Source organism: Semicossyphus pulcher, unplaced genomic scaffold, assembly GCF_022749685.1.
Source record: "Semicossyphus pulcher isolate SPU_LCO1_2020_fin unplaced genomic scaffold, fSemPul1.0.p SCAF_21, whole genome shotgun sequence".
In the NCBI taxonomy this organism is placed as follows: Eukaryota; Metazoa; Chordata; class Actinopteri; order Labriformes; family Labridae; genus Semicossyphus; species Semicossyphus pulcher.
In genome coordinates this window covers 2,263,134-2,277,101 of record NW_027211695.1, presented here as the reverse complement: position 1 = coordinate 2,277,101, position 13,968 = coordinate 2,263,134, and the positions used below count along the sequence as shown (strand labels likewise).

The 13,968-nt window shown below is 43.3% G+C and overlaps 1 protein-coding gene across 3 annotated transcripts in view; it reads left to right on the top strand.

The window, feature by feature from the left end:
- Window positions 1-13,968, top strand: part of pde5ab (phosphodiesterase 5A, cGMP-specific, b) — an 80,723-nt gene that overhangs the window by 64,605 nt on the left and 2,150 nt on the right. For all 3 annotated transcript variants that reach the window (XM_069672219.1, XM_069672220.1, XM_069672218.1), the window contains exons 14-21: window positions 2,220-2,345; window positions 2,748-2,842; window positions 2,964-3,051; window positions 6,184-6,284; window positions 6,943-7,020; window positions 7,116-7,179; window positions 12,134-12,208; window positions 13,472-13,555. In XM_069672219.1, coding sequence (XP_069528320.1) covers window positions 2,220-2,345; window positions 2,748-2,842; window positions 2,964-3,051; window positions 6,184-6,284; window positions 6,943-7,020; window positions 7,116-7,179; window positions 12,134-12,208; window positions 13,472-13,555 — 711 coding nt within the window. The remainder of the gene's footprint in view (window positions 1-2,219; window positions 2,346-2,747; window positions 2,843-2,963; window positions 3,052-6,183; window positions 6,285-6,942; window positions 7,021-7,115; window positions 7,180-12,133; window positions 12,209-13,471; window positions 13,556-13,968) is intronic.

The window sequence follows — 13,968 nt, the reverse complement described above, 5'->3', positions numbered from 1 at the left end:
ATTTGGTTGTTTTGTAGTATTTGGTTGTTTTGTAGTATTTGGTGTTGTTTTAGTATTTGTTTTTTTTGTGGTATTTGGTTGTGTTATAGTATTTGGTTGTGTTTTAGTATTAGTTTTTTTTGTGGTATTTGATTGTTTTTTGGTATTTGGTTGTTTTGTGGTATTTGGTTGTTTTTTGGTATTTGGTTGTGTTGTGGTATTTGGTTGTTTTGTAGTATTTGCAGCGTGTTTTGTCAAATTGATTAACAAGTGTCTCAATTGTGCCATGTTTTGTCTTTTTGCATGTTAGAGTATTGGGCTCTCAGGGCCACCGTAGAACATCAATCAAACTGGTGTTGGTTTATTCATGTTTCGAGTGGTGTTTATCCGTGTTTGCAAACTGACCCTTTTCTCCTCACACACAAACCCAAGAGTGTGTTTATAGCTTTGAAGACAAAGCCTGCTTACATTAACACAAAATACACACTGCATTATTATTATGATGGGTATCATGGCAACACAGGAACCACAACAACAGACAACAGTAGCACATTACCCTGATGTGACCTTTTTTGTTGTTGTTCTCGGTTCATGTCAAGAGCAGCTTCCTGTTTGATTAATTACACAAAACAATTTCCTCATTGTCAGCAGCATTAGACCATTAAAACGTGTGTGTGTGTGTGTGTGTGTGTGTGTGTGTGTGTGTGTGTGTTGGATGATGAGTGAATGCATTTACAAGTGAGGTCATATTTGTGTATTTGCCTGCATCCTTAACGCAGAGACCACACACACACACACACACAGCACCATCATTCACCTTAAACACTTCCCCTCCAAAAATCACTGCCTCCATTACCGCCGCCTGTCAGACCCACCGGCCTCCTGGTGCGGCTCCCCCTCGGCGCCACAATTACCCGTTCTCTGGCTGGTTTGGCTCTTGGTCCTCACCACCTGAAGAGGTCCTTGTGTGTCGGTGGCTGACCTCCGGAGTGTCTGTGGAGAGAGGCCTCATAAATAGAGCCTTTGATTGGAGGAGATTATGGCCCTCCAGCAGCGCAGCCTGTCAGTTCAACGCTCACTCCGACACACTGACCACCCCAGAGCATTACAGCCTGGGGCATAAACTGTACAGCACCTTATTATTAAATTACTATTATAACATATTAAAAGCTGCAGAGCCATTCATTGTAATCAGAGTGTAATGATCCCTGTGGAGAAAATGAAACCTAATTGGAGTTTTACTCTGTGTGTTCCTGATGAGGATGGAGAGTAGCAGAGTCTAACAGAGCACAGAGCATTGATTAGCAGACAGGGTGCTGAGAGTGCACTTTAAGAGAGGACAAACATCCTGACAGTCTGGCCGCTCTGCTCATCACATTTGAGAACATTGCACACAGCTAAAAACGACTACTTTGTCTGTAGAAAATCCCAAGCGGCGCCCAGTTAGTGACGTGTTTCCCATCAGCCAGCAGTGGTTGGTCTGTCAGAGAGGGTAGGTGGAGCTAAGCGGCTGCTTTTCCGCTCTCTGCGAGTGTTGCGAGTAAACAGTAATCTACTATGGCTGAACAAACAAAGAAAAGATGGATGACTACAGATACAACTTCAACAATAAAACTCGCTCAGATGAAGGAGCCTATCTCAGCTGTCATTGGGCAAGAGGTGAGGTTCATGCTGGACTGATTGCTAGTCAATTCATGCTCACACTCACACCTAAATGGCAACTTAGAGTCACCAAAAAACCTCTGTGGCGCTGGTGGGTAGAGCAGGCGCCCCCACATACATAGGTTATAGTCCCCGATCCGATTATGTCCTATCTATCCATCCATCCATCATCTATACGGCTTATCCTGTTCAGGGTCACGGGGGGCTGGAGCCTATCCCAGCTGTCATTGGGTGGAAGGCGGGGTTACACCCTGGACTGGTTGCCAGTCAATCTCAGGGCTGACACACAGAGACAGAAAACCTTTCGCACTCACACCCACACCTACGGGCAATTTAAGAGTCACCAATGAACCTAACGAGCATGTGGAAGGAAGCCGGAGACCCCGGAGAGAACCCACGCATGCACGGGGAGGACATGCAAGCTCCACACAGAAACTTTGCCCAAACTGGGGTTTGAAACAGTGACCTTCTAGCTGTGAGGCAACAGCGCTAACCACTGCACCACCGTGCAGCCCCTGTCCTATCGAATTATGCAAAACAATTGCTCAAATAATAATCTTTTCTCCCCTCTCCTGCAGAGTTTATGTCAGTGGGTTCTGAGTGTGAAGAAGAACTACAGGAAGAATGTGGCTTATCACAACTGGAGACACGCCTTCAACACGGCCCAGAGCATGTTCGCCCTGCTCAAGTCCGGACGCCTGCAGGTGAGAGCAGCCAGTCGCTTTCAAAGCACATCATTGAACATCAAAGATAAAAACATTAAACAGTTTATCTTCTTCACAGTGGATTCAAAGGATGTCATACACCTTTAAGAAGAAATCCGTATATAAGACACCTAAAAACCTGTAATTTCTGCATTAAATATTTGCTATGTTGGAGTCCTGCTCTCAGCCGGGCTGTAGAAGCTGTTGTGTCGTATGCAGAAACGGCCTCGTTGTCTCCTCCAAGCTGCGTGCCGAGCGCCCACACTGCCAACAATGTGTGCACACAGCTCTGAGGCTTTTGTGTGTTTGATTGTGGGAGCAGATTTTCACCAGCTGCTGCCATGTGGATGTGTGTGTTTTTCACCTCCAATGCTTCCCCTCGTCGTCTCTCTCTCCTGACAGAACTACCTGAACGATCTGGAGGTCTTGGCTCTGATGATTGCAACCTTGAGCCACGACCTGGACCACCGAGGAGTCAACAACTCCTACATACAGAGGTGCAACATGAGTCACATAAGTATATGTCTGATTGTATATGCATGTGTGGGAGCACACTGTAATTAACATACTGTACGTGTGTGTGTGTGTGTGTGTGTGTGTGTGTGTGTGTGTGTCCAGGAGCGACCACCCACTGGCTCAGCTCTACTGCCACTCCACCATGGAGCATCACCACTTTGACCACTGCCTCATGATCCTCAACAGCCCCGTAGGTGCACTCTCACACACACACACACACACACACACACACACACACACACACAGACATGCATATGTAAGAAGCCTTCAAGTCAATCCATCATCTTTTTTTCCCACCATCTTTATACCAGCTGTAGCTACCAAAGTATAAGAGACATTGTTCCGATGGTTTTGCTTCCCCCTGCAATCAGTAGATTTCATTATGTGTTCTGTGAAAGCAGTGGCATAAACACAGATCAAATACACTGTTGTTGTTTTTGCAGATCAGTGGTTTGGTTTCCATTTTAGCATCGAGCCACACATGGGTTGGCATCCACTCCTCTTATTACAGAGCAGTAAAGACCATCTATTAGGGTTTGTTTGGATAAATAAGCCGTGCCATATCAGGGTTTTATGTCACATCAAGAAATAGCAGCCCTTAGAAGCCAAATAGTTAAATGACCCAGGAGCCCTGACAGGACTTACTTTACTTTAAGCTTTGTTTTGGTCTCCACCATCTCCTTTTTTTGATTTAAATTTATTTATTAACATTTTTTATTTTGCATATAAATTAGTGTATTTTTTCAGTAAATTTTTGTCATTATTTTATCATAAATAAACAATATGATAATAATTAATAAATAAGTCAGATAAAATCTATACTGAAAAAATACACTTATTTCTATGCATGAAGTGAAATAATTTATATATTTCAAAATATACTGTATTAAAAAAATAATCATAATTTTATTTTAAAATAATATTTTTTTTTTTATTTAAATGTTTTTATTAAGTTTTTTTATTTTGCATATAAATTCGTTTTGTTTTTTTTATCATTTTTTATTATATTTAAAATATTTTTATTTAGAAAAACATAATATTTAGGGCAGGAAATGACATCTCAGCCTGGACAGGAAGACCCGCCTAAGGCCAGTTGATTGACAGCTTGGTCCTTAATAAATTAAATAAATAAATAATTTTAGAATAAACAAAATAAAACAAGTCAGATAAAATATATACTGAAAAAATACACTTGTTGCATGTTGTGGACTACATTTATATGTTTAAAAATATACATAAATATACATAAATATTTTTTTAAGTAATTGGACAAAAAATGTGAAAATTTAAAAAATGCCTTTATCTATTGCCTTATATTTTATTTTCTTATATATTTCAATATTTTATTTACTTTTTTCCACCTTTATTTATTAATTTTCTAATTCTTAAACAGATTTAGTTTTTAATGTCAGTCCTACGGCTCCATAGATTTGATCGTGCTCTCACTTATGCAAAACATGACTCGAGCTGCCCTTTCACAGCTGCAGCTGATTCAATATGCAGCAACTGAGCTGTTGGCAGGCGCCACAAAGAGGCTTCATCTCCTCCTGTCCTGGCGTCCCTGCGTGGCTCCCTGCCTGCACCAGAGATCATGTCAAAGCTCCGTGCTGTCTTTCACACCGTACAGCAGCTCTCAGATCTGCTGTGCTGCTACGACACTAAATTATAAACTCTCTTTTTTGTGCTCCAGATTCAAGTTAAAAGCTGGTCGTGTGTTTTTTATTACAGACACCAGAATCCATCACTAAAGCCAAAAATCACTGCAGGAACTAATCATTAAATAAGTGCCTATAATATAATATAATAAAAAGGTAATAAAAGAAGGAAATATAATAGCTTTCCCATTTTCTAATAAAATTTCTGAGCACATGAATCGATAACTTTTGCAATAACTGTAATAAGTTTTATGTGTATCCTCGGTTGTGCTCTTTAGATGTTGGCAACCTCTCTGTGCCGACTCATCTGGACTCATTTCCCAAGCCTGTTTGAGTTCCCAGTTAAAAACCAGGACGTCGTCGCTCGCTGGCTTCACTCACACAAACAGCTGGGCTTTAAACACAGCCTTGCCAAGCTCTAAACTGACCCGAGCTCTCCCTGGCACCAGTAGTTTGTGTTGTCAAGAGGTTTATGCATAACTAAGTTAAATGGGGTTGCACTGGTGTGTTAGCGGTTAGCTTACCAGCTACAGTAGTTTGAAAACTTAACTCACCATATAATGTGTAACAGTGGTTAGCGGACGTTGGGGGCCTTTCTGTGTGGAGTTTGCATGTTCTCCCTGTGCATGCGTGGGTTCTCTTTGGGTGTGAATGTGAGCGTGAAAGGTCGTCTGTCTCTGTGTGTCAGCCCTGTGATTGACTGGCGATCAGTTCAGGGTGTAGCCCCGCCTCTCGCCAAATGACAGCTGGGATAGGCTCCCCCGTATAGATGACGGATGGATGTTTGTCCTATGTTTTGTCTTTAATTATTAAGTATGTTAGGTGCATGCTGCAGGGTGATTCTGCACTTTAAATGAAGTTGATTGATGGAGACAGAGCTCTCTGAACCTGGTCAGATACAGCTAACTCCACATTTGTGCAGCTTTGTAACTGCATGACGTGACTTTTTAATCTTGTATAACGATTGATTTACAGTGCTAACCTTTACATAAACTCTTATTAGTGATGTGTCGGTCGCATAAAACTCTAACCAGCACTTTGAAAGCATCAGACGAGGTCACACAGGTCATCAGGTCATCCTCAGGTACCTGTTGTGTTCTGGACAGGGCAACAATAGTGTGTCAGGGCCCTTGATGTTGTTGCCTCCTTGCTGCAGCAGCCTGGATGTCTCCCTGTCTTATTTATTATGCCTATTCTGCTCATTTTCCAGCTGCTAACCTTTTACAGAAGACTCTGATGGCCCCATAAAACACAGTGACTTACAGCCGCTCGGATCTTTACGGCCTCAAAACAAACTCTAAATACACTCCCGGCTCCATGGCACCACTTTAACGCTGCTGCTGATCAGACTTTATTCACAAGCACGCACTGCTGCGGCCCTTTTCACGTGCAGGCTGATAAGCATTAATGCAAACACACGCTCTGTGCAGCACTTGAAGTGGAGGGGACATGTGCTAATAAACTCACTAGACATGTATTGCAGTGTATAGCGTTGCTGTTAAAACTCCATGGTCATCTGTAACTGCAGTAAATGATATCGGTACATAGCATCCATACCTTAGGGCGCCTCTATCTCACTCCGGGTGCATGCACATGCTCTGTAACAGTGTAAATCATTAGATAACACAGAGCTGTCGCTGCACTTACACTGTTTCTGTTCTCTCCAGGGAAACCAGATCCTGAGCGGTCTCTCCCTGGACGAGTACAAGGCCACTCTGAAGATGATCGAGAGGGCTATTCTGGCCACCGACCTGGCCCTGTACATGAAGTAGGTACCAGACGTCAAGCCCAGATGCTGATCTGACTGGAGAGGGGAGACAGGAGAAGGACAGGCAGATAGATGCTTGTTATCATTACTTCTGACTGAGAGTAGTTCCTCTTCCTTTTTACTTGTTGAACTTTGTAGTTTTTACATTTTCTTCAGCCTGTATTTTGTAAGGGATCCTGCACAGCTGATCATAAATTATTCCTTCATAACAGTTGGCTTAACGGTCATGGTCAGTTGCAAAGACGAGCACTTTTTTGGATGTACTTGAATCAGGCGGATTTGCCCACATGGATTCTGTTGCAGCCATTACAGCCAGACTTGTTGCTGCTGCACCTGTTAGTCATTTAGACTGCAAGATCTGTACAACATACGGTCCAGGTTTGAGTCCCCGTTGCTTACGCCTGTTAGATTACCACCTGAGATATTCTCCACATAAAGAAAGATCATTCAGTCGCTGTGATATTCTTCCTTCATTTCTAGTTTTGTCTCGCCTCCTTTGTTCAACTTTTTTCTCTAATCTCCCTCCCTGATTGCAGCTCTTATCTCATCCCTCTCTCCGTCTAGACAGTGGGTGGTAGAGGAGGTAGCTAAGTTATAAATGAGGGTAATTATCTGCTGGGTCTTTATGTGTGTGCATTTCTGTGTGTGTTCATCTCAGGCGGCGCGGGGAGTTCTTCGAGCTCACCAAGAACAGCCAGTTTGTTTGGGAGGACGAGCATCACAGAGACTTACTGAGGTCAGAACTGGTGGTTTGATCCGGCCCGAATCTACAAGCAGCTTTCTTTTATCTTTATCTTTAATGTGAGTTCTGTAATGTATCTCCCCCTTCAGGTCGATGCTGATGACTGCATGCGACATCTCTGCCATCACTAAGCCCTGGCCGGTGCAAAAGAGGGTAAAATCTCCCTTTAGTCTTTCTCTGTCTGTCGTTGGTGCAGAACTTCTGTTCTCTTTTATGTCTTCTGGTTTCAATTGTTTTGGCAGCCAACAGTTGTCTGTTCACAGTCAGGAGACAAAGAGGAATATTAGCGTTCATTTAGAGCTGGATCCTCCTCTACGAGCTGCACGTCCTTTTCCGCCACCCAAAGTACAAGCTCGATTTTTGCAGCCTAAAGGTCTTTTCAGACGGGGGACGACACTGGCGCTCGTGCGCTCTACATGTGGTAACTGCCTCTGCGCACTACTGTACACTGGTACAACTATATTTTCTTTACAGCTAACGTAACATAAAGCCTGCGCTGATGCTCTGCCATGCAAAGGCCCTCGTGTTAATGTCCCTTTAACTGTTTAAAAAGTGGTTATAAAACTCCGGGAGCTCACACACAGCGAGGATCAGTCTCTCATCCATTGTTTTTCTGCTTACTACAGCACGATGCGTAGAAAAATATTAAAGACCTTTCAACTCTGGCAGCGGGCGGGCGTGTTCGTGTGCCTCCCTACCTGCCCGCTCACCTCTCATTGAAAATGAATGACAAGGCGCGTCAATCGCCCCCTTCAATCTGTATGTTGAATTATAATATCCAAAACAATATCTATCTAAACCAAAGTAACACAGAAGGTAACAGGTTGTGGCAGCAGTAGACCTGTAACTCTCGTGTCCTGCAGGATAAAATGGAGTCTCGAGCATCTTTTTATCATCCGAAAAACAACGACTTACCTTAACAAAAAGGTCTATCTCTGTAGGAATCCTTTCTGTGACGTTGTCACACACTTGGAATAACAGTCTGAGCCTGTCAGTAGGGCTGTCAGGGTAAGCGCAGTTATGTGGCGCCAACCGTGGAGCAGACCCAGAGTCGCCAGCGCTTTTTAAAATATCATAGACCCAGTGATGTTGCGAGGTACGGTTCCGACACAGGGACGCGGTAAACTCACTCTCCATGCGCCCCAGGGAAGAACCTCATCTTTCCCACACAGAACCATACATTATGAACAACCAACTTGTTTTAAAAATCTCAGTAATCATCAAAAGAAACTGCTGCACATCTCATCGGCGAAGACGAACCCGTGTGCAGTCTCGCGACATGCTAGTTTAGCCGCTACAACAACTAGCCTATCACCACAGACCGTCTGGGGCACACGCTGTGGTTAAACAAACAAAACATACTCTGGCAGCGGGCTGGGGCGGCAGTTAACCGCATTAGTCTGCACCATCACAGCCCTACCTGTCAGAGGACATGCTTCGATTGGCCGCCTGTGACCCCGAGGATTATGATGCAGCCATTACAGCTTGTTTAACAGCTGCCAGTTAAAGCAATCTAGTGGAACTATTCCAAAACTTTCTGTACCAATTCATCATTTAGACAAATATTCAAAAACAGTAGAAAAGTACTGCAATCACACTCTCCTTCCCTCACCTTACCCATCTCACAGCGGTGACCCTGTTGTTTCCTCTCCCGACTCACCTTCGTTAGTCTGCACCTCGTTAGGAACCACAGCTACAGTGAAAGTCAAGGTGGGCGCACACGCTCTGTGTGTGTGTGTGTGTGTGTGTGTGTGTGTGTGTGTGTGTGTGTGTGTGTGTGTGGTTGACAAGTGAGGGCTCATTAATAAGAGCAGCTGTGCCCCCGTCCTCAGATGACACCTCTCAAAACGTTCAGAGCAGTAAACATTCACATGCAAATATATTCTCGCTTAAACACACGCGCGCACACACACACACAGACACACACACACAGACAGACACACACAGACAGACACACACACACACACACACACACACACACACACACACACACACACACACACACACACCATCCGGGTCTAATTATCAAACTGCCTCTGCCAACTCTAAAGGGGAGATTATTTCCTCTTTGTCTGTTTGTCCTCTGCAAACATGAAGTCTTTATAGGTCAGAAGAGTTTAAACTTAAACTTTAAACTCCATTATAAGTTTGAAAGTTGAATCCTTACCTTGCAGGTGATGTACAGTCTCCAACAGCTTGTCGCTGACTTTGTCTCTCTGCTGTTTGGAGCCAGCAGGACGTTTACAGTGTGTTAGGATCAGATACCTGCAGAACTACAGCTCTCGAGGTTTCAAGTGTTTCTACCAGAAATACAGATAACTAATAAAAGATGTCTGGGCTGAAACTGTTCCGTCTTCTGGTTAACAGTCGGACGAGCAACTTGAACATCTGTGTATCTGTATTATTTTCTTCATCAGTTTGTTGACATTAAAAAAAGCTTAAAGCTTCAGGAGGAATCATTATGTCAGAAGAATTTGGTTAAAATCATTTTGATCATTGCATTTCCCTAACAATATTAAATTAAATCTGATCTGTGAGCGCCCGCCCCTTTGTATTTAGTTTGTTAAAAAATGTGTCCGGTCTGAATCAAACAACCAATCAGAGTCAGCTTTCCACGTAACTGGCCAATCACAGCGCCTCTGCACAAAGTAGCGTCATCCGGCGTGCACGCAGAGGTTGTGTCAGTCAGTAGCTATGGCAACTTGCGGTAAATTTCCTGTACCTGCTTTGCTGACATCGGCACATACTGCTAGAGAAGCAAAAAGAAGGAGGAGCATGGAGGAGCACAACAGAGATATACAGAGAGGCAGAAGGTTTTTTACATTGGAAGGTTCTTGATGCTTACTGCCACTTTGATCGCCATCAAACGATAGCCAATGGGTTCCAGGATTCCATTACTTCCTCTTGTGATTGGTCGATACCACCCTGAGTACAAACGGAAAGCAGAGCACTTATGGCACCAAACGTTTTGTCCGTACCTCCAGGTTCACTTAGCACAACAAAAGCAAAGCACAAAGCAGTCACAGGACGGAGGTTTGCCTAAAACACAGAAATATAGGCTGCTGTAGACGACGCCGGCAAAGTTCTGCGAGTTAAAATTGCTGATTTTGTCAGTGGAGTTTGGTGGCTTCAAAGAGAGCGATGTCTCTCTCTGTAGGGATCCTTTCTGTCATGTTGCGGGCACTTAGAGTAACAATCTGCGCCTGTCAGTGGAAACAAACAAGAACTTTTACTTTGATTGGACCCATTATGTTGCAGCCATCACTGCCTGTTTCGCAGCTGTTGGCTGAAGCAAAAACATTTGTTCCTAAAGGTCATTAAGACCACAAAATGTGTCCAGGTCTAAAAATACCTAAATGAATCCTTAAATGACCAATGAACCAATAGTTCTACTTGCCTGACCATACTGATAATAAAACATGGGTTCAGTTTATGCAAGCATCCTCCAAAATCAACTGTTTGCTTTCCTAAATCCAGCAGCAGGTCTTTGTTGCTGTTGTTGGACGTCTAATGAAGCAGTCAGGACCACTGAAGTTATTCTGACTCCCTCCGCTCTGCAGACAAAAGAACATGATGTTGTTACTGACATGAGGTTAAGTAAATAAAGGCAGAGTTAATTAGCCTCACTGCTGAACACCCGCCTCATGCCTAGTGTTGGTTTTAGTCGGCTATAATAGACTCTCTCTCTGGCTGCGTCTCCCTGCAGCTCCACGGCGCTGAGCCTTGATTACAGACTCAATCAGCGCGCTGCAGATGGCTTCAGCACACACGTTCACACAGAGTGATGCTGATTGGAGCCCGAGGCTGCAGTCAGATCTCATTTTCCTCTCTGTAAACAGACGGAGAACATTAACTTAGACAGACTTCAACTCTCTTGGCGGACGTCTCCCTCTTTCTTACCCCGTTTTGCTTTGTTTTGTTCTCGACATGTTTCTTCAATTCCCTCTGTTTCTTTCATGCATTGTTTCTTTAAACTGTCGCATGTGTTCGTTTTAGCCTTTTTCATACACTTTGTGTAAACTTGGTCCATCCTGTTCTTCTCAACTTGTTTCATAATGTCACAGTTGGTGGTGTTGACTCTGGCAGCAGAAGGCATTGTGTCTTTTCGGTCCTAAATCGGCCTCCTAAAACACTCATTAAAATGCCTTTGCTGAAATTCAATCAGCCACAGATATGCCAGAAGTTTCCAAGGTTGGTTACAACAATAGAGCAGCTTTGTGATTTTCATAGCTATGTCGTTTGCCTTCATGAAACAGAGAAATATCCAAATCAAACCAAGGACTTCACAGTGAAGGTGACTCAGATGTCCCTCTCCCCTGCAATGTTTTCCAGCTCCTCCTGGGGGATCCCGAGGAGTTCCCAGGCCAGACAGGATATATAATCCCTCCAGCGAGTTCTGGGTCTGCCCCGGTGTGTCCTCCCAGTTTTTCCTGCCCGGGTAACCTCCAAAGAGAGGCACCCAGGAGGCATCCTAACCAGACGCCCGAACCACCCCAACTGGCTTCTTTCGATGTGAAGGAGTAGCAGCTCTACCCCGAGCTCCCTCTGGATGTCTGAGCTCCAATGCCTATCTCTAACACCCTACGGAGGAAACTCATTTCGGCCGCTTGTATCCGCAACCTCATTCTTTTGGTCACTCCCTAAAGCTCTCTCTATGAGAGTTGGAACGTAGATCGACTGGTAAATGGAAAGCTTCATCACGACGGTGAACAAGACCCTGAGATACTCAAACTCCTTCACTTGATGCAGAGACTCACTCCCCACCCAGAGGGGGGCAATCCACCGGTACGATATCAATCCCAGATTATTGGCTAATGTGAGGGGCATAAAGATGTATTCTTTAACACCTGAAAAGTCACCTTGACTCACTACCAACTTTCCAAGCGGGACGGCAATAACCAATCTCACCAAGAGAGAAGCCTACAAGGAGAAGAAGCAGCTGACGGTGTTACCAAACACAAAGAAAGCCACTAGTCACTGCTATTCAAACTAAAACTGACTGTATTTTAGAAGTTCTTGATGTGTTTTCTGTTGGTTTTGATGAAATGAAAGTTTATTGAATTTTCCTGGTACATTAATCAGATTAATCGTCTTTTCTCTGGTGCAGATTGCAGAGCTGGTAGCCACCGAGTTCTTCGAGCAGGGGGACAAGGAGAGACGAGAGCTGAACATTGAGCCCAGTGTAAGTGCAGCGTGTCACTTCCAGGTTATCTTGTATCACTTTCCTAAGGAGTACAAAAAAGCCGTGGGGTGCCTCAGGGAGCCGTTCTGGGTCTTCTAGTTTTTGATGTTTATTCAGGTTGTTTTTGCAAAAGACATGGTGCCAAATTAAATTTTGGGCTCCCTGACAGCCTTAAGACTATTGATGTCCTAAATAGCAGTATGTTGGATTTATAATTATGCATAACTTTAAAGTTTTTTTTACACTGCTAGTGCTTGTTTTTGTTTTCTATCTGTTTCTGTTTTATATCTTTAATCTGTATTATATAAAGAAGCATATATTTTAATTGGAAGTCATGCAGACAACCTTTCATCATTCACTGAATCAGCCTCCTGCCGGTTTGTCTCTGCAGCTCTGAGATATTAATCAGTTATAATGGTTTGATCCAGCTTCATTAGTTTAATGGGCGCGTGATTGATCTCCTCAGAAAGCAATAAATAATGCAGAACTCCTCTGCCAGACTGTTTGGTTGGATCAGATGAAGTTATTTCTGTAATATTACTTTGGGTTCTTCTTCTGCAAATTATTTCTTAAATTATTTTCTTAGTTTTGGAATAAATGTTGGCTTGCTTTAAGAAATGTCCCAGTTTAGAGCTGAAAAAGAAGACAACAAATCACAAGTAGACTTAATGAAAATTAAATGGTGCCCATTTTAACAATTTATTTTTAATTTTAGTTAAGTTTCAGGCAGAGAATCCACAGATTTCAGCCTGTCAAGTGTGAGCATTTGAGCCTTTTGATGGTAAATTACATTGTTCAGGTTTTTGCTCCTTTGACGAGCCAAAGTTGGTCATTTTGGTGGTGCAGTGGTTAGCGCTGTCGCCTCACAGCTAGAAGGTTCCTGGTTCAAATCCCGGTTCAGACATAGTGAGCCTTTCTGTGTGGGGTTTGCATGTCCTCCTTGTGCATGCGTGGGTGTTTCTGCTTCCATAGACATGCTCGATAGGTTCATTGGTGACTCTTAATTACCCGTAGGTGTGAATGTGAGCATGAAAGGTTGTCTGTCTCTGTGTGTCAGCCCTGTGGTTGAGTGGCGATCAGTCAAGGGTATGGATGATGTTGTGAGTTGCAGCCATCTGATTTTAAGTCACTAAAAGATTATGTGGCATTGTTTTGCTAATCATTTAGAAACTTGAAAATTTTCCTGCAAAGGAAGTTAAGAATTTGGAAGAAGTTGCCCAGCACATTTTCGAACATTGTCCCGTTTCTATCTTTTCGTTGCAGGACCTGATGAATCGTGAGAAAAGAGACAAGATTCCCAGCATGCAAGTGTCCTTTATTGATGCCATCTGCACTCAGTTATATGAGGTAATTCCACTGATTTCACTGCTGTTTCATTCTCTGGAAAACAACTGCACCAAATGAATTGCTGGAACAGGCGTCGTGCCCGTGTCAGCAGCCGACGCTCGTCTCCCGAAGAGCATTTGGACCGGGGAGAAGGAAAAAGAGAGATTGAAGATTTTGTATTTTCAGAATACAATCGAAAGGTCAAAATAACAAAAATATTTTGAATTTTTTTACTTTCTTCTTCCCAGTGCAAAATAAAAAAACACCCTCCTCTCTTTTTCCTTGAAGCTGCCCTTAACGCTCGTCTTTATTCGTCCTTTTACTTCCCTTTTTCCTGAAGACGCCGTCAGCCAATCTCAGTGTAAAAACTGTGTTGAAATGTGAATCAAGATGTTAAAAGAGTAAACTTTGTATTCAAAGTCATTGCTCATTGA